The following is a 21966-nucleotide window of genomic DNA, read 5'->3' on the forward strand; positions in this document are numbered from 1 at the left end:
ATTATTATTATTATTATTATTTTCACACAGTAGAACAGTTCAGTTCCTGAGGAGATGAGTACAGCTGGGCAGCTCACAGTGAACACTGAGCAACGGCAGAAATGCGCCAAGGGGATAGCATGTTGCATGAACAGATGCAGCCAAAGGTACACAAATGAAAACAGTTAGTGAAATCATTTATATTCCGCTATTGCCAACAAATAGTTCATAAGACACTATGAATAAAGTTTTGTTTACTTTAATTATTATTTTAATTCTATCTTTAAATTATTTCTTCATTACTTGTTGGAATATTTCATTTCTATCTCTATCTCTACCTCTGTCTTTTTATTTTTATTTTTCATACTGTTTCTTCAGGTACTTTAGTTAGATTGTGAGCCTTTGGGACAGTTAGGGAATTTCCAAGTACCTATCTTATTTATTTTTATTTATTGTATCTTTAATGCATCATTTTTGTAAACCGCTTAGAAAACTCACGGTTATTAGCGGTATATAAGAATTAAATTAAATTAAAAACCTTATAGCAGTTTTATCATACTTTCATATATAGAAGAGTTGTGCTCAGAGACATGGAGGAAAAAGGGGAGCCAAGTCCCCCAAAAACCTCACCACCCAATCATTGTACAACTTCCTCTTTACAAAATTGAACAATTGTTCAAAGGTAAATGGCACTTATCTTGTTAGACAAAGTTCTTTGGCCTCGACATGCCACGTTTCATCGTTTCTTCAGGAAGCCAAATAAAGCTTTCAAAAAGACACAAGTCTTCTTTACCGGGTGACAATCTCCGGTGTGAAAATCGTTCAATATCGATTTGTGAGCTACACCAGGGGCTTGCATGTATCAGTGAAGCCATCAGCAGGGTCTTCCAAGGTGGACAGGTTTCAGTGGAGATGAGAGACTAACGATGTACCGCCCATCTGGCAACAACAGATGGGCAGTGTTGGACGCAGAGGACTGCATTTGATGCGACATCAAATTTATACTGCGCAGAAGAGAGGCCGGGCAATCTACTTCTGTATTCTGCCACGAAAACTTGATGAACGATCATCAAGTCGCTAGGACTTGAACACGATGGCACCTAATAACAATCCAAAACTACAAATAGGTACATTAACACAGTGATTAATGCTACAGCCTCAGCACCCTGAGGTTGTGGGTTCAAACCCACGCTGCTCTTTGTGACCCTGGGCAAGTTGCTTAATCCCCTCATTGCCCCAGGTACATTAGATAGATTGTGAGCCTGCCAGGACAGAGAAAAATGCTTGAGTACCTGAATAAAATTCATGTAAACTGTTCCGAGTTCCCTATGGAGAATGGTATAGAAAATTTAATAAAAAAATACCACAAAATTTTAAACATATAAATAGCAAGCTGTTAACCATGAACAAGTAATTCAACCTTATTATCTTTCCAGAACTATACATTTCACTAAATGCCTTACAAAATAAAATCATTTTCAACTGTTTTATATATTATATATTATTGTATATATGTAATGTAATGTAATTTATTTCTTATATACCGCTACATCCGTTAGGTTCTAAGCGGTTTACAGAAAATATACATTAAGATTAGAAATAAGAAAGGTACTTGAAAAATTCCCTTACTGTCCCGAAGGCTCACAATCTAACTAAAGTACCTGGAGGGTAATAGAGAAGTGAAAAGTAGAGTTAGAGGAAAAATAAAAAGAAAATAAACATTTTAACAAGACAGCATTGATCTAAATACTTTGGAAGGTAGAAGAGAGGAGAGAAAGGAATAGAAGCAGAAGGGGGAGCCGTTGAACAGTAGAATTCTGGAGAAATTTAAATGATAGAAATAGAACAAAACAAAGACAAAAGGCAAAACAATAGATAAGATTAAAGATAAATCATAAGCTGGAAAGAAAAATAAAATAAAACTTTGTCTTCAATCCACGGTTTCAGCGTCAGTGATGAAGTACAAGTATATACAAGTATATACAAGTACTTAGTTTGTACCCGAGGCAAAGGAGGGTTAAGTGACTTGCCCAGAGTCCAAGGGAGCTGAAGTGAGAGTCAAACCCAGTTCCCCAGGTGCTCAGGCCGCTAGAGTGAGAGGGAGAACAGCTAGCAGCTCATCCCAGGAAGGGTGTGGTCATATCCATCACCTGGGGAAGGATTTAGGGCTAGATTCACTAAACTAAACTTACCTTTCCCATCCAATCCGTGGGTGATCCGTGGCTGGGCAACCGATCCTCTACCAGCCTTCATGCAAATTAACCCGATCGTTGGCATGCCCACAGCAACCCCACAGATCACTGCAGAGCAATCCTGACGCATGCGCAGACCATCTTCTTGCCTGTAGAAGTGGTCCGCGCATGCGCTTGCTCTCCGCACAAGGGGGGGGGGGGGCTTTAATGGAACAGAACACGCTGCAAGGGGGGGGCTTGGCCAGAGGTAAAGCAGGCAATCACTCCTATGCCTGTCGCAAGGATTTCAGGGAAGCCCCACATTTAACCCGCGGGTTAAAACCGTGGGTTAAAAACACAGGCTCGCAGAGAGGCAGAGTGGCAAAGAGGCAGGGCATTAGGATGGAAGAGAGCAGAGAGCAGGGTGCTTTTTTGATGGTTTCAGGGCTGCAGAACTGGGGTTTCAGAGCGAGGACAGTCGGCAAGGACGTGAGCAGGGTCTTCTTTTTTGATCGGCCAGCCCAGTCCTTAATTTGTTTTGTGAATCACTGCCTTCCTACTTTTGGATGCCCTTCCCCTCCTTTGCATGCACGAATCGGGATCGGATCGGGAGGAAGGTTAGTGAATTGGGTCAGGGTCAAAAAGTGGTCACAAACTGGTTGGTGGGCTTAGTGAATCTAGCCCTTAGTGACATTAAATGATAAAATTCAGGAATCAACAATCAAAAATCAATGGTCAAAATTTTGAGATAGTGTCAAACTTGAAGATCTTGGGTATAACATTGGATCATAGTCTGACTTTTAGGAAACATACAGATTTTTTAATTAAAAAAAAAAAAAAAGTTATGCACTATTGTGGAAATTAAGGACTATTAAGAAGTATTTTGACACGGAATATTTTTGATTACTAGTTCAGGGCACAGTATTGTCCACTTTAGATTATTGCAATATTGTTTATCTAGGACTACCGAAAAAGCTTGTATTAAGACTTCGATTGGTTCAAAATACTGCCGTTCATTTAATTTTTGGTCTTAAAAAATATGATCATGTAAGTCCTTTTTATGCCAAACTACACTGGCTGCCGTTTGGGGCCAGAGTATTTTTTAAATTCGGGTGTGTTTGTTATAAAGCCCTTTTTGGACTACTACCCTCTTATTTGGTATCATATCTAAAATTGTTTAATTCAAAAAAGTATACCAGGAATTCGGGCATGTTTATTTTCCCCATCCCTAGGGGTTGTCGCTATAAAACATTTTTTGATAGGACTTTAGCATATCAGGCGGGAAAAGCGGATTCCTGGATAAGCCCGCTGATTGCTCAGGTGTATTCTTATCCTATATTTAAGAAATTATTAAAAACTCATCTGTTTGATAACCAAGAATGTTGATCTTCAAGCTTCTTAATGATTTTATCATGGCGTGTTTGTAATATTTTTTTTACAATTAGGTTGTATTTTTAATTGAGATATTAATTACTAGCATGCTTATGTTATTTTTTTTTAACCCTGATGTATAATTCTGCCCATCGAAATGTGTAAACGATTGTATTTATCTACTGTTGTGAACCGCCTAGAACTAATGGCAGGGCGGTATACAAGAAATAAAAATGATTATTAATAAACCCCCTTCACACTGTGCACAAGCCACAGCATGGTCAAGCATCGTGCACCTGGGTGAAAATGACAGCAGGTTACCTAGTGGGTTAATTTCCAAGTAAGTGAAATACAGATCTTCATAGAAGCTGACCAGTCCGGTGATGAAACTGGCTAGGATACTGCAATAGAAGAAAAAAGAAAAAAAAAAAATGTACAGCCCCTGTTAGACATGCATTCAAGAGTTTTGAGGAAGCCTACAGAAACTGGATATTATCGAGTACCTGCCTAATGTCATTTTTATCTTAATTACTAAAATCCAATCATATTTTGTCAGCAGCTGCTCATAGTCATTTGTTAGTCTTCCCACGTAATGTTCGTTACTCTTGAAAAAATGACTCAGTTTGTCCTCATGGGGGCCGGCCAATGTAATCTGACAGTCCACAGCTCATCAATAAATCTTCTAATAACCTTGGCCTAAAGGAAGCCAGCTATCTGATGAATCACCCTCAGTGTCTGCCTCCTCAGAAACCAAGTTCTAGCCCAGAATCAAACATCTGTGCAGGAGGGAGAACTCTGGTGAAATGGGAATACTAAACTTCACATGAACTTTCAACTTCACATTCAACTTTCTTGAATTTGGATTTTCCTCATTACACGTTGTATAATTAGCAGCACAGGAAAACTATGAAGTAGAGAATGACACGGTGACAAAATTCATCACCGTCCCCGTGGATAACCGCGGGAAACCATCTTCATGCCATTCTTTAAGGAGAGAGGAAAGAATCAGAGTATAATTGGGCACAACCACTGACCCGCAAGCTTTGCTTTGAAAAATGATGGTGTAGAAGGACCGAAGTTGAAATAGACACTAGAAAATGACATGGGATTATTTCCCGCGGTTATCCGTGGGGACGGGAATGGTGATGAATTTTGTCACCGTGTCATTCTCTACTATGAAGCTTCTGGGACTACAACATTTTTTTGAGATTCCAATCAATTGCCCCTTCTCCCCCCCCCCCCACCCCATGAAAAATCTTCAAAAATATGTCATCCCCACAGCTGAAACTCACACAAGTAAAGCAAAAATTAAATTGTAGGTTGCTCTCAGTCTTACTCTTGCTTGTCTGGGGGAGCGTGAACCAGAAGTTTAGACTTAATGTCTGAGATGGCCAGATTTTCGCCAACCCCCACCAGGAGCTTCTGTGCCTTGGAGTCTACATCTCCGACGTCAACGCCACCCTCATGGTGAAAGAGCACATAGTCACCCTCGCGGGCTGCGTAGATACAGACATAGAATTCCTCCTCCTGGACACAGACCAGAAAGTTGAAATTAATCAGATAATTCAGAGCCAGCTTTCTGCAGTACAAATGTGGTGAAACTCAACTTCTCAATATTACCATTTTGGAATTTTACTTTTGCCAAAGGATAAATGACGGATTTCAGCACTGTACAGAGGAGAAGCAGACACTCAGAGAGACACCTTCCATCAGATTAATTCTTGGCCTGAATTTTACATCCTATAGCAGCTGCTCTGTAATAATCCTGACCCAAGTGCTATACATCTATAAAAAAAAAAAGCTTACCTTCTAGATAAAGTACTCTGTCTCTACAAACCCTGTTTCTGTGTTTTATTTTGCTACACCCAGTTTCTCTGGGAAATAGACTGGACCTCACAAAGCAGAACACTTATTGCAACAGGCAGTGCTCATCTGAAAGGCAAGTCAAGGAGAAAGCCTGCAGCACTAGAAAATAAAACAAGGCCTCAGGGTTATTCGCTGAGTCAGTGAAAAGAACAGGAATTAGAACTGAGTGACATAATAAGCAGGGCTGAAGAATCAGAGTTGGAGGCAATTTTGGGTGGAGTCAATAAAAATGTGTTGCGATTCCAGGTTCCAAAATAAAAATCTTACAATATTATAACATAAAGTAATACGGTAATATCATATCTGTCTTGGATCTAAAGTACTGCTAAAAATAAGTTATGTTTACCAGTACTTTAGATCCAAAACAAAAAAAAAAATGTAAATACCTCAAGAAAGACATGGCAGTACTCGAGGGAGTCCAGAGAAGAGCGACTAAACTGATAAGAGGTATGGAAAACCTTTCATACGCTGACAGGTTAAAAATGCTGGGGCTGTTCTCCCTGGAGAAGAGGAGACTTAGAGGGGACATGATAGAAACCTTCAAAATCCTTAAGGGCATAGAGAAAATGAACAAGGACAGATTCTTCAGACTGTGGGGAACCACAAGCACTAGGGGTCACTCGGAGAAATTGAAAGGGGACAGGTTTAGAACAAATGTTAGGAAGTACTTTTTTACCCAGAGGGTGGTGGACACATGGAATACTCTTCCAGAGGTTGTTATAGGCCAGAGCACAGTACAGGGGTTCAAGGAAGGTTTGGATAGGTTCCTAAAAGATAAAGGGATTGAGGGGTACAGATAGAACCAGAGGTAAGGTTAGAAAAATGGTCAGGAACCACTTCACAGGTCATAGACCTGATGGGCCGCCGCGGGAGCGGACCGCTGGGCGCGATGGACCTCTGGTCTGACCCAGTGGAGGCAACTTCTTATGTTCTTATTGGTAGGAATTAGAGAATGACACGGTGAAAAAATTGGTCCCCGTCACCGCCCCGTCCCCGTCTCACCATCCTCTGCACCGCCCCGTCACCGTCATTCCCTTCACCGCCCCGTCACCGCCACTGCCACCCCATTCACCGCCCCGTCACCGCCACTGCAACCCCATTCACCGCCCCGTCACCGTCACCGCTGCATACATAAAAGCCTCAAACGGGTACGATTTTATATACTTTTCTAATATCTCCCCTATGTATCTGCCATTGCCCCCCCCTGTGTCCATATACCATCCCCATGGCATGTCCCCTTTTTGTCTCTGTCCCTATGCCCCATGCACATAATTTCCCCTCTTTCTGTTACCTTCCTGTGTCCAGATTTCCCCTATCTTCCTCTTCCATACCAGTGTGTCTCTTCTTTTCAACCCCATCTAGCTTTTCCCCCTCTTTCTTCCCCCCCCCCTGCTTCTAGCATCTGGCTCACCTGCCTGTCCTTCCCTTTCTTTCCTGCTGTGGGTTTTTCTTTCCGTTTTCATCACCTTGGCCCAGAATCCTTTTCCCTTTCACTCCCTCCTTACAGTCTGAGCCGGGAACACGGGTGATCGCACGGTCCTCGCAACCCCCACCCGCCTGCCCAATCGATCCTAGTGTTTAGCCAGTTCTCTCCCTTCTCCTCACCTTATTTAGCAGGCTTTCTTTTTCAGCGACCTGCACGCTTTCCCAAAGAGCCGCACACGCGCGGCTGCTCAGTGTTCAATCTTCTGCTCTGCTGCAACTTCCTGTTTCCGGTTGCATCAGAGCAGAAGATCGAAACTGAGCAGCAGCGGCTCTTTGATAGTGTGCGGGTCGCCAAAAAAGAAAATCTACAAACTAAGGTGAGGAGAAGGGAGAGAGCTGGCTAAACACTAGAATCGATTGGGCAGGCGGGTGTGAGCTGCGGGGACCGCGCGATCCTTCATGCCTCACTGCGGGGACAAGACCCATTCACCGCCCCGCGGGCGGTGAATGGCCTTGTCCCCGTCGCCGCAGCGACTGCTAGTTTTCTTCCCCGTTTTTACCCGCGGCTAAAATGCGGTGGCCGCGGGTAAACCGCCACCGTGTCATTCTCTAGTAGGAATCAGAGGTTTGGGATACCGAGTCCACAGCCATGATAAAAGGACTAGTCGTCCCGTCCCCCCCCCCCCCCCCCCGCCTCCAAGTTTCTAAAGTTATATGAAGAGAAGCTGCTAGCTAACAAGGAAACCTGAACTTGCATCCCAGCGCTCTGAGCCCCCTGCATTCCTCCCCCCTTTCTACTCCTACAGACTTACATAGCACCTTTACCGCAAATAAACAAGTGCACATAATCTTAATTAAAGCCATACTAAATTCTTTCCTTCTATATTCTTGTTTATTTCCTAGTTAAGGAGACTCACGTACGACGCTTCTCTTTAGCGTTGAACGCTCTGAGAATCAGTTTGTGAAGTAAACTGAATTTACACAGTAAATAAATAGCAGATAAACCATTCTCACCCATTATTATACTATTGCCCAATTTGCCAGCTTTCCTAATCTCTGAAAGCGTTTCTTCATCTGTCTGCTCATTCGGTCCTGGGGGAAAGTAGTATAACCCTACTTTTATATTCCTTCCCTTCACACACAACATTCTTATCTTATTAATTGCAGAAGATAGAGGCTGAACTTTAGAACCTACCTGTTCATGCTTTTTGCTGACTTAAGTTACTGCTTGAGGAAAATGGCTTCCGAAGTTCAGGCCGACAGCTTTCAGCAGGCTTAGACAACTGCCCAAATTCCCCCCTTCACTCCTCTATCCCCCAAACTTTAAAATTCCTGCCTATTGGGTGACAAAATCTTAAATCTGATCCTGGCTTTCTAGCCACTTTTACAAAAAACATATTTTCTTTTTTTAAAATAAAGTTTCAGTTTTGTACAGTGACTAGTCAGGGTTGACAGCATTTTCAGTCTGGGGGGGGGATCAGACTGCAGCCATCTCAGGAAGCAAGAGATATCAAGTCGCACCATTCCCCAAGTGAAGCACTGACCTGTTTATGTGGTACAAAAGGCTCTATCAGGAAGTTCTTCAGAATACCCTTCGCTTTAGCAATCTGTTTATGGAGAAGGGAAAAATGCAAAGTTATTAAACCTAGGCAAGCATTCAACGCTGTGGTGTAAGCAAAATAAACAAACAAAATACACTTCCTCTCTTGTTAAATCCTAGCTTACTTTCATGGTTAACACCAGTTCTAGCAGGATACACATTTAAAATCTGACATATTGTAATCACAAAACAGAAAATAAAATTATTTTTTCTACCTTTTGCTGTCTGGTCATTATTCAAATCATGTTGGCCCAGGCTCTGGTTGCCTTCTGATAACTCGCTTTCCAGGGTCTCCTTCTTTCTTCTTTCTCCGTGCTAACCACCCATCTTCCATCTCTGTCCTCCTCTTCCATTTCTCTTCCCTCCCCCGGAGGTCTGGCATCTTTCCTTTTTTTTCATCTCCATTGCCGAAGCGATGGACCCCACTATCTCCAGATCCACCATCTTTTCTCAACTACCCTTTCATATAGCATCTCTCTCTCCTTCCCCACCACCCCAGGATCTTTTTCTTCCCACTACCCTCCTATCCAGTATCTCTATCCCCCCACCCACCCCCTCCACACCATCCCTTGTGTCCAACTTCGCTCTCTTTCTGTTCCTTCCCTCCCTAAATCCCATTGTCCACCATCTCTCTCCCTCTCCTCTGTTTTTAGACCCATTATTTCTTCCCCCCCCCAGTCCGGCATATGCATGTCTCTTTGAACCCCCTTCCCTCCATCCCTCTGTGTACTCCTACACCAGGGCCCCCCCCTTGAAGGCTTGTCCCCCCCAAAGGCCTGACCCCCTTAAAGGCCTGCACACCTCCCTTGAAGGTCTGTACCTCCCCCTGAAGGCCTGCCTGTTCCCCCCTGGCCTCCCGGTCTTACTTTTACTTAATTAGAGCAGCAGAGCAGCTGCAGAGAGGATCGCCAGTGCTAGTGATCTTTGCAGGCTGCCATCTGCCTCCGCAGCAGTTGTTCCCTTTGCTGCGATCCCACCCCTCCTCCGATGTCAGGGACAGGATCACGGCAGAGGAAACGACAGCTCCGGAGGCTGATGGTAGCCTGCAAGGATCACTAGCACCGGCAATCCTCTCTGCAGGCTGCTCCACTGCTCTACAGTAATTAGGTAAATGTAAGAGCGGGAGGCCAGGGGGGAAGCCGGATACTGCAGCACTTCCCGACTGACCCTCCCCCCTTAAGCAGGAGCGGCAGCGGCCGGCCAGCAAGAGGCAGTGCTGCCGCTCTTGCTTTAAGGGGCAAGGGTCAGTCACCGAATCAGGAGGCCGATATTTTACAAAAACCAAATCGATTCGAATCCATTCACCCAAAGTGAATCGATTCGAATCATGATTCGGGCAGCACTACTGTGTACCGTGCGCCTATGCAGGCAGCCAAGGTATGAAAAACAGCACACAAACTTTTCTAAATGCCAATATTTTGAGCATGGTTTTACAGCCCCAAACTAAATATGACCAGGGGAAAGCCAGTTTTTCCCACACCCAAATGCACTGGAAGTCTATACACACTTTTAGCTAGGCTACAGATAGCAATTTTCAGACAGGTTGATTGAGAAGCATTCATCTTTTTTAGTGCATCTATAAAGTCATTACAATACACCTAGGGTTAGATTCACTAATCTGCCCGATCGTGCCTAATTCGTGGCCGATCCACTGCAGGCCGACAAATTCACAAAGGGTCAGCATTCAAACAGGGGCGATCAGAGGAATGCCCCTCACCGACCACATGGATCGCTAGTGAGCGATCCTGAAGCATGCGCAGACCATCTTCTTTGTCTGTAGATGGTCTGCGCATGCTTACAGAGCTGCTTCTTTTTAACTTTTTTAATACTTCGCGAGCCCATGGTTTTAACCCGCTTTAAACCCACGGGTTAAAAATCATGGGCTCGCACTGCAGGAGAAGGGCAGGAGAGTCGGGGTGGCAAGACAGATCTGGGGCGCGGGGCGGCGAGTCGGGGCAGAGAGCAGGGCGGTGAGAGGAGAGTTGGGGCAGCAAGGCAAGAGAAGTCCAGGTGGCAAGGCAGGAGAAGTCGGCAGAGAGCAGGAAAGGTCGTGAGCGACTGGTCCCCACCAGTCGCTTCTTTTTTGATCGGCCAGCCCAGTTGGTGTTCCTGAAAAAGTTTAGTGAATTGTGTTCTTCCTATTTTGTAACATAGTAACATAGTAGATGACGGCAGATAAAGACCCGAATGGTCCATCCAGTCTGCCCAACCCGATTCAATTTAAATTTTTTTTTTTTTTTCTTCTTAGCTATTTCTGGGCAAGAATCCAAAGCTTTACCCAGTACTATGCTTGGGTTCCAACTGCCGAAATCTCTGTTAAGACTTACTCCAGCCCATCTACACCCTCCCAGCCATTGAAGCCCTCCCCTGCCCATCCTCCACCAAACGGCCATACACAGACACAGACCGTGCAAGTCTGCCCAGTAACTGGCCTAGTTCAATCTTTAATATTATTTTCTGATTCTAAATCTTCTGTGTTCATCCCACGCTTCTTTGAACTCAGTCACAGTTTTACTCTCCACCACCTCTCTCGGGAGCGCATTCCAGGCATCTACCACCCTCTCCGTAAAATAGAATTTCCTAACATTGCCCCTGAATGCCGTTTCCCCTCATTTGCATGCGTGGATCGGAATTGGATCGGCCACGAGATTAGTGAATCGGGTCAGGGTCGCAAACCGATCAGTACACAGTCAGTAAGCTTTGTGAATCTAGCCCCAAGTGCAGGTTTCGCTCTCTCTTTTTGCGTAATCACTTTTCCATCCTGTAAGGAAATGCTAGAATTTGCATTTGCAAGAGTTTGTGTGGCTGGTGAAGAAGCACTTATCTTTGTAAAGCTCATTAGAGACAGTTTATCTAATTCTGAGCCTTAATTCAAGGACTTTGAAAGTTTACAGCCACTAGGGAAGAGAATTACAACTCCTCTGTCTTTTATTTCCTGTGTATTTAAATTTTTTACCCCAGCATTTATGTTCCGAGACTGACAATATAACAAAAGACATAAAACCTAGAAACTCTTAGCCTTCTGCACAGTCAGGCCCCCAATGCTCAAAAGTTTTCTGTGCTGGTAAAACTCATTAAAGGGTTCTTGGGGGGAAGCAAGGCTGATAGCAGGGAGAGCGGCAGTTGCTTGCTCAACTGAATTGCAGGTTCCCTTGCCGGCTCCGGAGCCATAATCAGCTAACTGGGGCTTCCCCTGCTGGCTCCGGTGCAGAGGGGGATAACAGCAGCTGTAGGCATGAGGAGGAGATGTGCCTGTAGGCATGAGGAGGAGCCTAGTGATGTGCTCTTCTGAGCAGGCACAGTTTCTCTTCTCTTTTACTGGGTTCCGTGTATGCTATTTGTATAGGCATAGCCCAGTAAAAGTAAATTGCTCCCAACTCAGTATTTTTTAATCAGGTTGACAGACCTTTGTGCATTTGGGCCTCAGTCGAAAGGCTTATAAATGATAAGAGTCCTACGGTTTAACAATAAACAGGCTTTGCAGATAGAGAAGCACTGCCTCAATTGGCTGGCGGTACTTACTGTGGTCTCATGTCCAAGCCGTGGTTTCAGCCATGCCTTCACCTGGTCCAGGTTCAGATTGATTCCGACCAATCCTAGTTTCCCTCGGCGCTTTATCAGCTGGTCAGGCTTCACTACCAAAGGCTGGGGAGGGAGGACCAGCAAGGAGAAACATGTCACAGAATCTCTGAAGATAAAATTCAGTCCCTGCTCTTACTGGGAAAGAGATGGCAGTAAGACTCAGCTTGATCTTACATCCCCAACTGCATAACTTGGCACCACAATGGCACGCAATGAGCACAATTTTATAATGGCATCTTGGTGCACCTAAGCCATTATAAAATACTAGCATAATGATACTTTGGTGCACCAGGCTTTAGATATGACCATTTACATCAGAGAGTGGTTTGTGTAAGTAGGGGATAAGTTGTCGCTTGATGGCCCGCCTATGCTCCAGCCCCTTTAAAGTTATGTGCCTTTAGCACTTAAGTGCTACCTTACAGAATAGTACAAAGCGCACCTGCACACGTGCCAACTAAGGCGCCACTTACATGTGTAATATGCACACAACTGCACAAGTCCAGTTATAGAATTGCCCTGTAAGCATCCCCCACCCTCTACATAGACAAGTGGAGGGTAGAAACCATTGGACAGCAAGGTGATCATTTAACCCTACTGAGGTCTATAAAGTATGGAGCGGAGTGGAACAGGGAGATGTGGATCACTTGTTTACTCTTTCTAAAAATACAAGGACTAGGGGGGCACTTATTGAAGCTATTATGTAGTAAATTTAAAACAAATCAAAGAAAAAAATATTTCTTTACTTAATGTAGAATTAAACTCTGGAATTTGTTACCAGAGAATACGGTGAAAGCAGTTAGCTTAGCAGGGTTTAAAAAAAGGTTTGGCCAAGTTCCTACAAGAAATGTCCATAAGCCATTATTAAGATGGACTTGGGAACATCCACTGCTTATTTCTGTGATAAGCAGTATAAAATGTGTTTTACACTTTTGGGATCTTGCTCAGTTTTTGTAACCTGGATTGGGCCACTGCTGGAAACAAGATACTGGAGGGTTTTTTTTAATCTTTAAAATTTTTGATTGAAGTTTTCAAAACAAATAAAGACTTTTCAACATACACAGGAACAGAACAGACTGTATATCCATGAATCAACACCATATAAATAGCTACAGTGCACTAACAATTGTCTTCCCCTTGTCTCTACTCCGCCCCCCTGGCCCATGTAACAATTCGTCCCTTCCTCCCCTTCCCGAAGGAGCAAATAACAAACACCAAGATCAAGGCCCGTCCTCCTCCCCATTAGACAACCAGTTTCTGGGAAAGAACAGTCCAGTTATCCACCGAGTGCACATAGTAACCTCCGCGTTTAGCAACGTAGAGTTCCATTTTCCCCCATCATAGACAGTTTCACTCTCCATTCGCTCAAATCAGGCACCAGAGTCTGTTTCCAATATGCCGCTATTAAACATTTGACTGTTGCCAGCCCCATCCTCAATAATCTGGTTTGCCATTTAGTCGCACAAACATTATTAGTCAACCCCAATAAACAACTTTGAGGAGTAAGAGGAACTGTGATACCCAACAATTGTGATAATGCCCTAATCGTAGTTTTCCAGAAGGGAACCAATACTGAGCACTCCCACCAAACGTGGAGAAAGGACCCTAGAGCCCCTTGACAGCGCCAGCACTGGTCTGAAGACTGTAAAAATATCTTATGAAGTCTCTCAGGTGTAGAATAGCAATGACTCAGCACCCTGTACGCATTTTTTTTTGAATCAGTGCCCCACCTCATTACATATGGTTTCCCACTCTTTAGTTGTAAATGTACATCCCGTTCCCATTGCTGTCTAAAGACATATTATGGTATTGTTCGCCCCCTCAAATATTGATATAAAATCGAGATAGGCCTTGCCTTGGTACTTTCTGTAAAATCCCCCATAACTGTTCCAGAAGTTCAGCCTCTATGGGAGATGTCTTGTCCCATCCCCTAGCACTGATATAATGTCTCACTTGGAGGTAGGCCAGATAATCCCCCCCCCCCCAAAACCCATGGGTGCATTTCAGGTCTTCAAAAGGCACCATTCTCTATGCCCCCAAAACGTCCCGGAAAGTAACTAAGCCCAATTGTACCCATCTCTCAAAAACTGGGTTGGTCTAACCCACTAAGAATTGTGGTTCCACCCTCAGAGCCGCTAAAGTGGAGGCCGCCAACCCCTTTAACAGGTAAGGGTTGTCCGTGTCCTGGGCCCACTCTTTCTCAGTTATGGAGGACCAAAGCCTATCAGACAACTTACCATGAGGGATAAAAGAATGCTCTAACACCACACGCCACTTGTGTGCCCCTATGTCCCACTCCAATAGCATCCGCAACTGTGCGGATAGGTAATACCATTGAAGATTGGGAACCTCTCTACCCCCCCTCCCCCCCAAGTTCTATCAGCTCACACCACTATCTGGGACATTCTGGGTGGTCTATTCTGCCAGATAAAGCACCAAAACTCCGCTTAGCACAGCTACTCGTGCCAAATATAATTTTATAGTGGCCAATGTACTGCTGCTGGACTGACTAAAGGTCTTGTAGAAGACTCTTGCTATCCCTGAACCTCTGGAAAAAGTGAAATTTTCAGTAAAATGTGGGGGGTTACAACCCCCCAAACCCCCCACAACACGGCGCGATCTCCCTACGCCCCCCCCCCCCGTCGGAGCCCTAAAAACAGTAATTTTCTGCGGCGCGCACCTCTGCGCTGCGCTCAATTGTCTGCGTGCGCCTTTCTCCCGGCGCGCTTTTGACCTGACACCGACCAGATCCAGTACAACTGTCTCCCTTCCCTTCAGCTCCAGCTGGTCCAGTAGTCCAAGCAACCCCCTCCTCCCCTTTACAGGTGCAGCAGCAGCCCCCCTTGTGATTGCAGAAGCTGCCTCCCTCTCTACTGCATGTCCAACAGCCCCCCCCACCTCCTTGCTCCTTCCCTCGCTCCCAATCGTGGGTCAAAACCGGCAAAAACACAAAAAAAACCCTGTGATGTCTGTTCCTTTGCGCCTCCCTGGGAGGTCTACCAAAAGCTTTGTGGAAGAAGAGGCAATATTGCACGCTGGACTTCCGGCCGACTCCCTTCTTCTGATGTAACTTTCGGCAAAACATTATAAGATTCATTACCTCTAAAACTCATGTCATGTTGCCTGACTGTTGCACCACCACTTAACATGGAATGGCCCAACCCAATCATCAGACAATGCCCTGGGCTATATGGGTAGATTGCTTTATACACCCATACTGATCCCTTTTTCCCCCACAAACACTTCTCCAGCAAAGATTCAACCCCTGAAGGCTTTTCTGCTATCACGATGCCATATATTTCTTGAAAACCTTCTGATTGTCCATTAGCTCATCGTGAATTCTATCCTTTTGAGGAATTCACCTGCCGTCTCTCTACCCGTTTGTTTTCTAGTGCTGCTGTTTACTATTCATGATGAACCAAAAGTTCAATTTTTATTCATTCATCTCATTCATCTTACTCTCAGAAAGTGTCTATTTATGCTGAACGTCAAAAATCCAGTCTTCTCCCATCCATCCTACTCTGCGAAATCGTCCTCCTTGTCATGCTGCTGAGAGAATGCTAGGAATACGTGTTCATCATCCCTCTCTTCCATCCACTAGATTCTATATAGAAACATAGAAACATAGAAAAAAGCAGCAGAAAAGGGCTATAGCCCACCAAGTCTGCCCATTCCAAGTATCCCCTCCCCTGAATTTACTCCCTTAAAGATCCCACGTGAGTATCCCATTTTCTCTTAAAATCCATCACGCTGCTGGCCTTTATCACCTGGAGTGGGAGTCTGTTCCAATGATCCACTACTCTTTCGGTGAAGAAGTACTTCCTGGAGTCGCCATGAAACTTCCCTCCCCTGATCTTCAGCGGATGCCCTCTGGTGGTCGAGGGTCCCATGAGCCAGAAGATATCATCTTCTGACTCGATGCGTCCCGTGATGTACTTATATGTTTCAATCATATCTCCCCGTTCTCTTCTTTCCTCAAGTGAGTACAGCCGCAATTTTTTTAAATCTTTCTTCATACGTGAGATCCTTGAGCCCCAAGACCATCCTGGTGGCCGTTCGCTGAACCGACTCGATCCTCAGCACGTCCTTTCGGTAGTGTGGTCTCCAAAACTGAACACAGTACTCCAAGTGAGGCCTCACCATGGCTCTGTACAACGGCATCATAACATCAGGTCTCCTGCTGACGAAACCTCTGCGGATACACCCCATCATTTGTCTTGCCCTGGAGGAAGCCTTCTCCACTTGATTGGCAACCTTCATGTCACCTAAAGTCGAGTGTGTGGCACTAGAGATTTATTTTAGAGTAGGCCAGCAAGGTAAATGCTCCGACGCTCATAGGAATTCTAAGAGCATCGGAACATTTACCTCGCCAGCCTGTGCTAAAAATTTCTAGCACCATTTAGTAAAAGGAGCCCTAAGAGAGTGGGGATTGGCCAAAATGCATATAAATTCACTATCAAGAGATTATCAGCCTGTATATAGAGAATGGAGGGCTGAAAATTCATCTAACCATTCTGTGACTATCCGTTTAGGGATGAAGTGAAATTAGGGTGGAAGCCATAAATTACAGATTCAGCAGTCCTAATTATCTCTGGGCCCAGTAATTAAAGTTATCTGAGTAGCAGGTGCAGTTACCCGATAAACAGTGCTGACCAGGACCAACTGGTAGATTTCAGTGGCATTATCCAGATAATGCTATCAAAATTTATATCACCGGCTACACTGTGCTATCCAGATAGTGTGAAGATAAACTGAGGCAGAACTAAGGTGGAACCAATTAGCAACTATATTGTCTTCTAACTGGCTAACTATCCAGATAAAACATCCTTTTTGCTGTCATAGAAACAAAGAAACATGATGGCAGATAAAGGCCAAATGGCCCATCCAGTCTTTCCATCCATAGCATCCACTATCTCCTCCTCTCCCTAAGAGATTCCACATGCCTAGCTCATGCTTTCTTGAATTCAGACACAGTCTTTTCCTCCACCATCTCTACAGGGAGCCTATTCCACGCATCTACCACCCTTTCTGAGCCTATCACCTCTTAATTTCATCCTATGCCCTCTCATTTCAGAGCTTCCTTTCAAGCTTTAACTTTATCTGGGTACTGGTCTGAATATTGCTGGTGCCTGGACTAAGTGCTGGCAGTTGCTTTATACCCAGACAATTAGTGCTGGTATATGGGAACAGCCCAGCACTAAATATCTGGGTATAAAAAGCTGTGCTGGCCAGTATTTTTTTTTTATTATTATTATTTCAACCACCACAGTAAAAAAAACATAGGCTGCTCATGAAATGGCTGAATATTATTTGCTATATGAATGATGGCCAGCAGTTTATGGCAAATTCCAGGGTTGTCCAATGTCGGTCCTCAAGGGCTGCAATCGTCAGGTTTTCAGAATTTCCCCAATGAATTTGCATGAGATCTATTTGCTTGCACTGCTTCCACGAACATTTCAAGAGGTGCACAGAGGGTTGGAGGATGCTCAAGCAGTGGGGAAGAATTGGGGGTGGGCGCACGGCTCAGCAATGCCAGACGCCAACCTCCCTCACTACACCACTGTACACTCATTTATAGAATAACGCATAAGTGTTCTATTCATATCTGAAGGGGCACGGGTAGGCCAGGGATGCGCCCTTAAGATCTGCACAGTATTACAGAATTCAGGGGATCTGCGTCTTAACTTGTGCACTGGGATTTACACCTGGTTTCCGCTGGTGTAATTCCTTGCATCCAAAGTTGAGCGCGAATCCCACTATAAAAGGTGCCAAACCTGGAACACCCAATATAAAATGCCATTCAGCACCAAATTTTTATTTTGGCGCAAAGTGTTGGAACGCCATTTACAGAATTGTCCCTTTAGTGCCTGAATGTTGTAGCGCGCTGCTATAAAAAAAGCGTGCACATGGGTGGATCAGACGCATGTCTTGCAGTTGTGTGCTGCACAACCTACTTTTTGGTACACTTTCTTGAATCTATCCCATAGTGACTTGCTCCCCACGCTTTATCATTAACACCTAATTTAAATCCCCCATGTCTGTGGCATAGAAGGGTGAGTGGCGCCTGGGGCGGTGGTGCCTCTCTCCCCCCCCCTCCGTTGCACAACCCCTTCTTTTTTCCATACCTTTTTAACTTCTCCGGCATGAGCAACATGCTGACGTCAGCTTGCCCTTTGATGCCACTTCCTAGGCATGGGTCCTGGAAGTGATGCCAGAGAGCGCGCCAATGCAGACGCGGGCAGCAATCTCTCGCCGGGGAAGTAAAAAAGGTGCAGGGGAAGGCAAGGGACACGGGGCGCTGCACCCTTAGGAAGACCTCACCCGGGTCTGACCGCCACCCCTTTTACTATGCCACTGCCCCCTGCAGCAGTGTAAGCTCATAGGCACAGACATCAAAATGCAGTGGGAAGCAGACAGTCTTGCTAGATTTGGCAGTGCTTACCTCTGTGAGAAGCCAGGGGTGCTCCTGCACTAGATAGTCCCAATCGGTGTCGTACGTCACCCTGGCATACTTAAAGCGGTTCTGCACAGCTGCTGTGGTGCAGATGAATTTATACAGGAACTCCTTGCCGGTCTGCTCGGAGATTGCTTTTGCTGACATGGCTGGTCAAGGACAACACCTAGTCAACCAAAGGGTAAACTAAATCATAACCTTCATCTGTGTTCGCTCCCTTCAACCGAGCAAAATCTTAAAGGAGTTTTTACGATTACAACAGCTCTAAACCCTGCTGCCACCAACCCCTTCTACTCCCACAAAGGCAACCATTCTGGAGTTGCATGGTCTGCTATCTTATTCCTAGCACCACAAGGGATCTTGCAGAGAAGAGTCAATGGCAGTGATCAGTCATGACTCGGAAGAAATCGGGATGCTTGAGTTCAAACTCCCCCCCAACCCCCACACACTATGTCCCAGAGTTCTGCCTGTACCGATCCCACCCATAATTTGAGCATTTAAAAGCACAGCTGTTCTATCTGCATGAGATACTGCTATTAATAACAAAAGGACAGCTAGGCCTATGCCCTGCCACCATGTTCATAAGAACATAAGAATTGGACGCTGCTGGGTCAGACCAGTGGTCCATCATGCCCAGCAGTCTGCTCACACAGCGGCCCCCAGGTCAAAGACCAATGCTCTAAATGAGTCCAGCCTCACCTGCGTACGTTCCAGTTTAGCAGGAACTTGTCCAACTTTGTTTTGAATCCCTAGAGGGTGTTTTCCCCCTATAACAGACTCTGGAAGAGCGTTCCAGTTTTCTACCATTCTCCGGGTGAAGAAGAACTTCCTTACGTTTGTACGGAATGTATCCCCTTTCAACTTTAGAGTGTGCCCTCTCGTTCTCCCTACCTTGGAGAGGGTGAGCAATCATCTGCTAAGTCTATTCCCTTCAGTATTTTGAATGTTTCAATCATGTCCCCTCTCAGTCTCCTCTTTTCAAGGGAGAAGAGGCCCAGTTTCTCCAATCTCTCACTGTATGACAACTCATCCAGCCCCTTAACCATTTTAGTCGCTCTTCTCTGGACCCTTTCTGTTCAAGCATTTAACTTTATATATTCTTGAAAAAAGGGCACAAATATTTACTATGGGGCTCATAATCGAAAGAGAAAAACGTCCAAAATGCGGCCCAAGTCGGCACTTGGATGAACATTTCCCAAATACATCCAAGTGCCGATAATAAAAACAGGTTTTGGACGTATTTCTAAACGATCTAGGCCTTCATAGTGCCACTGAACGACCAAAGCTAAATGTGACGTTACGAGAGGAGTGTCGAGGGCTGGAGTTGGGCGGGACGTGGGCCTGCTCAGACTTAGTCGTACACCTTGTATAACCGAAAGTTATACAGCCCAGGATCGACGGAACTTGGACGTTGTGATTTAGACCATGTAAAACAAGGTCTAAGTCACAAAAACCCACCTAAACTCACCAGATAAGCACTTCAAACACATAACACAGACCCCCACACACTACCCCAGTGATCACCAATCCCCCCCCCACCCCCATAAAAATTTTAATCTTAACTTTAAAATTCAGCCTCCAGACCATCATCACCTGGCCGCCTGGCATAGGAAAGCCTAGTCGTCCAGCACAGAGGCAGCTTAAGTCGTTTTGGGGGTGGGTTAGGGACCCTTAGAGAGAAGGACCCATGCCCATAAGCCCCTGTAATCACTGCATTGATACTTAAACATGTGCACTCCCCTATACACCTCCAAAACCCTTTCTTACTGGCATATAAGTGGCTCCTGCAGCCATAAGGGCTATTGGGGTGGTAGATAAGTGGGTCTAGGGGATTCTGGAGGTGGTTTGAGGGGGCTCACCGTAACCTATAAGGGAGCTATAGGGAGGAGAAGCCATGGCACCCTTTTTGTGAAGTTCACAGCAATGCCCTGTAAGGTACCCCACTATTTAGGTGCCATGTCTGGGTGTTCGGTCCATCACTTTGCAGACCCCTCCCACATCCAACAGGGCTTGTTCTAGGCATTTTGGACTTGGACGAAAAGTTGGACGAAAATGTGGTATAAAGATGGACGATTTAGCGACTTGGATGATCAGATCGGCAGGACGTATAGTTAAGACGATTTCCGAAACAAAAAAATTTTTGGACGTATTTTTCGAAAATGTATCCTAGCCTGTTTTTTTACTTTGGACGACTTGCGACTTAGACAAAAACGGACTTAGACGTTCCTTTCGATTATGCCCCTCCACGAGTTTTAAAACCTTCCAATCATGTGATCACTCCCACTGGTTAGGCCATGTCAATAGTTAGCTGTGTCCATGCCATAATGGCTGATGAACAGAACAGCAATATCCTTTTCAGCTTGCCTTTGATAAAAACAATGCAAGCATCATTAGACAGCTGAGATGCAGGAACATATGTTACATTGAAATGTTTAAAAGCCTAATCATCTTGAGGATGCTTTTTCTTTGTATTTTGCACTATCTCTAAATAAATTTAGAAAGAAGTAATCTACGAGGTGACCAGGGCCTGGGATGATGTAAAAACTAAATAGGGAGACAGCAGACACTGGTAAGGCATGGCACCTAGCAAGCAGTTGAACACTGTAGCTAGCAGCTGGGATATATGATTTAGCAGTCTGGATAAAATAACTAATGGAAGGGAGGGAAGCAGCCAATTGGTCTTTTTCTATTATGTCACCATGAACCAGATCTGTACATAAATTCATAACTACATCCACTTATCTTGCTAGCAGGTGACAACCCCGTTGCTATTTGCACACAGGTATTGCTTGTCTGCACACAGAGAATAACACAGAGCCTGAACTGGATACCGACGTCATAGCTGCGGTCACTAATTTCCTAGGCCAGGTTTCAGGAGAATCTGGTACTGGATTGTTTTACAGAATTCAGAAATGCAAAGCAGTAGCTCATCAAACTAAGGCTATGACAACACCTAGCAACCCACCCCCAAAAAATAAAAATAAAAAAAAACCCCAAGCAAACAATAGAAACCATTCAGAGTCACATATAGCCATAAGGAGCTGAGGGTGCTGGGGGTCTTGGTGGGTGAGAAGGGGATGTTCTGGTCCAACCACAGCAGCACTAAACTCATTTCAATTCTCATTAGAATCACAAAGCAATACATACCCTGGTCAGAAGCAAAATTACTCTAACAGAGCCACACACTATGCCTGGTTTTCCATCCAAGAATAAGCGAGCTTCTACTAAACAGGGAGCAAAATCAGAATTTGGATGGTAAGAGCACAAAGGGGAAGGATGAATACAGCACCCAGATCTCCGCTCTGACCTTCCTACAAATTTATTCTTGTCCAGCCTGGCACAGGCTGTGTCCGCAGCCAGCAAGCTTGCAAAATTCTATCCATTCAACAATCTCTTCCTAGAAGCCACAATAAGTCACATCAAAGCCAGTGGCGTAGTAAGGAGGGTGTAGGGGGGCGATGCGCCCCGGTTGCAGTCTTTGTAAGGGGCACAGGCACCCATCCTCCTCTCCGCCCCCCTTT

General features: G+C 45.0%; 1 protein-coding gene across 2 annotated transcripts in view; it reads right to left on the bottom strand.

The window, feature by feature from the left end:
* The window catches only part of ACLY (ATP citrate lyase), a 92841-nt gene that overhangs the window by 59234 nt on the left and 11641 nt on the right, over window positions 1-21966 (bottom strand). For both annotated transcript variants that reach the window (XM_033918316.1, XM_033918317.1), the window contains 5 exons: window positions 18434-18611; window positions 11935-12057; window positions 8357-8419; window positions 4858-5048; window positions 3843-3922 (listed from right to left, as the gene is read on the bottom strand). In XM_033918316.1, the coding sequence (XP_033774207.1) occupies window positions 3843-3922; window positions 4858-5048; window positions 8357-8419; window positions 11935-12057; window positions 18434-18592 (616 nt within the window). In that variant the 5' untranslated portion in view covers window positions 18593-18611. The remainder of the gene's footprint in view (window positions 1-3842; window positions 3923-4857; window positions 5049-8356; window positions 8420-11934; window positions 12058-18433; window positions 18612-21966) is intronic.

The sequence above is a fragment of the Geotrypetes seraphini genome, chromosome 13 (assembly GCF_902459505.1).
Source record: "Geotrypetes seraphini chromosome 13, aGeoSer1.1, whole genome shotgun sequence".
NCBI classification, from domain to species: Eukaryota; Metazoa; Chordata; class Amphibia; order Gymnophiona; family Dermophiidae; genus Geotrypetes; species Geotrypetes seraphini.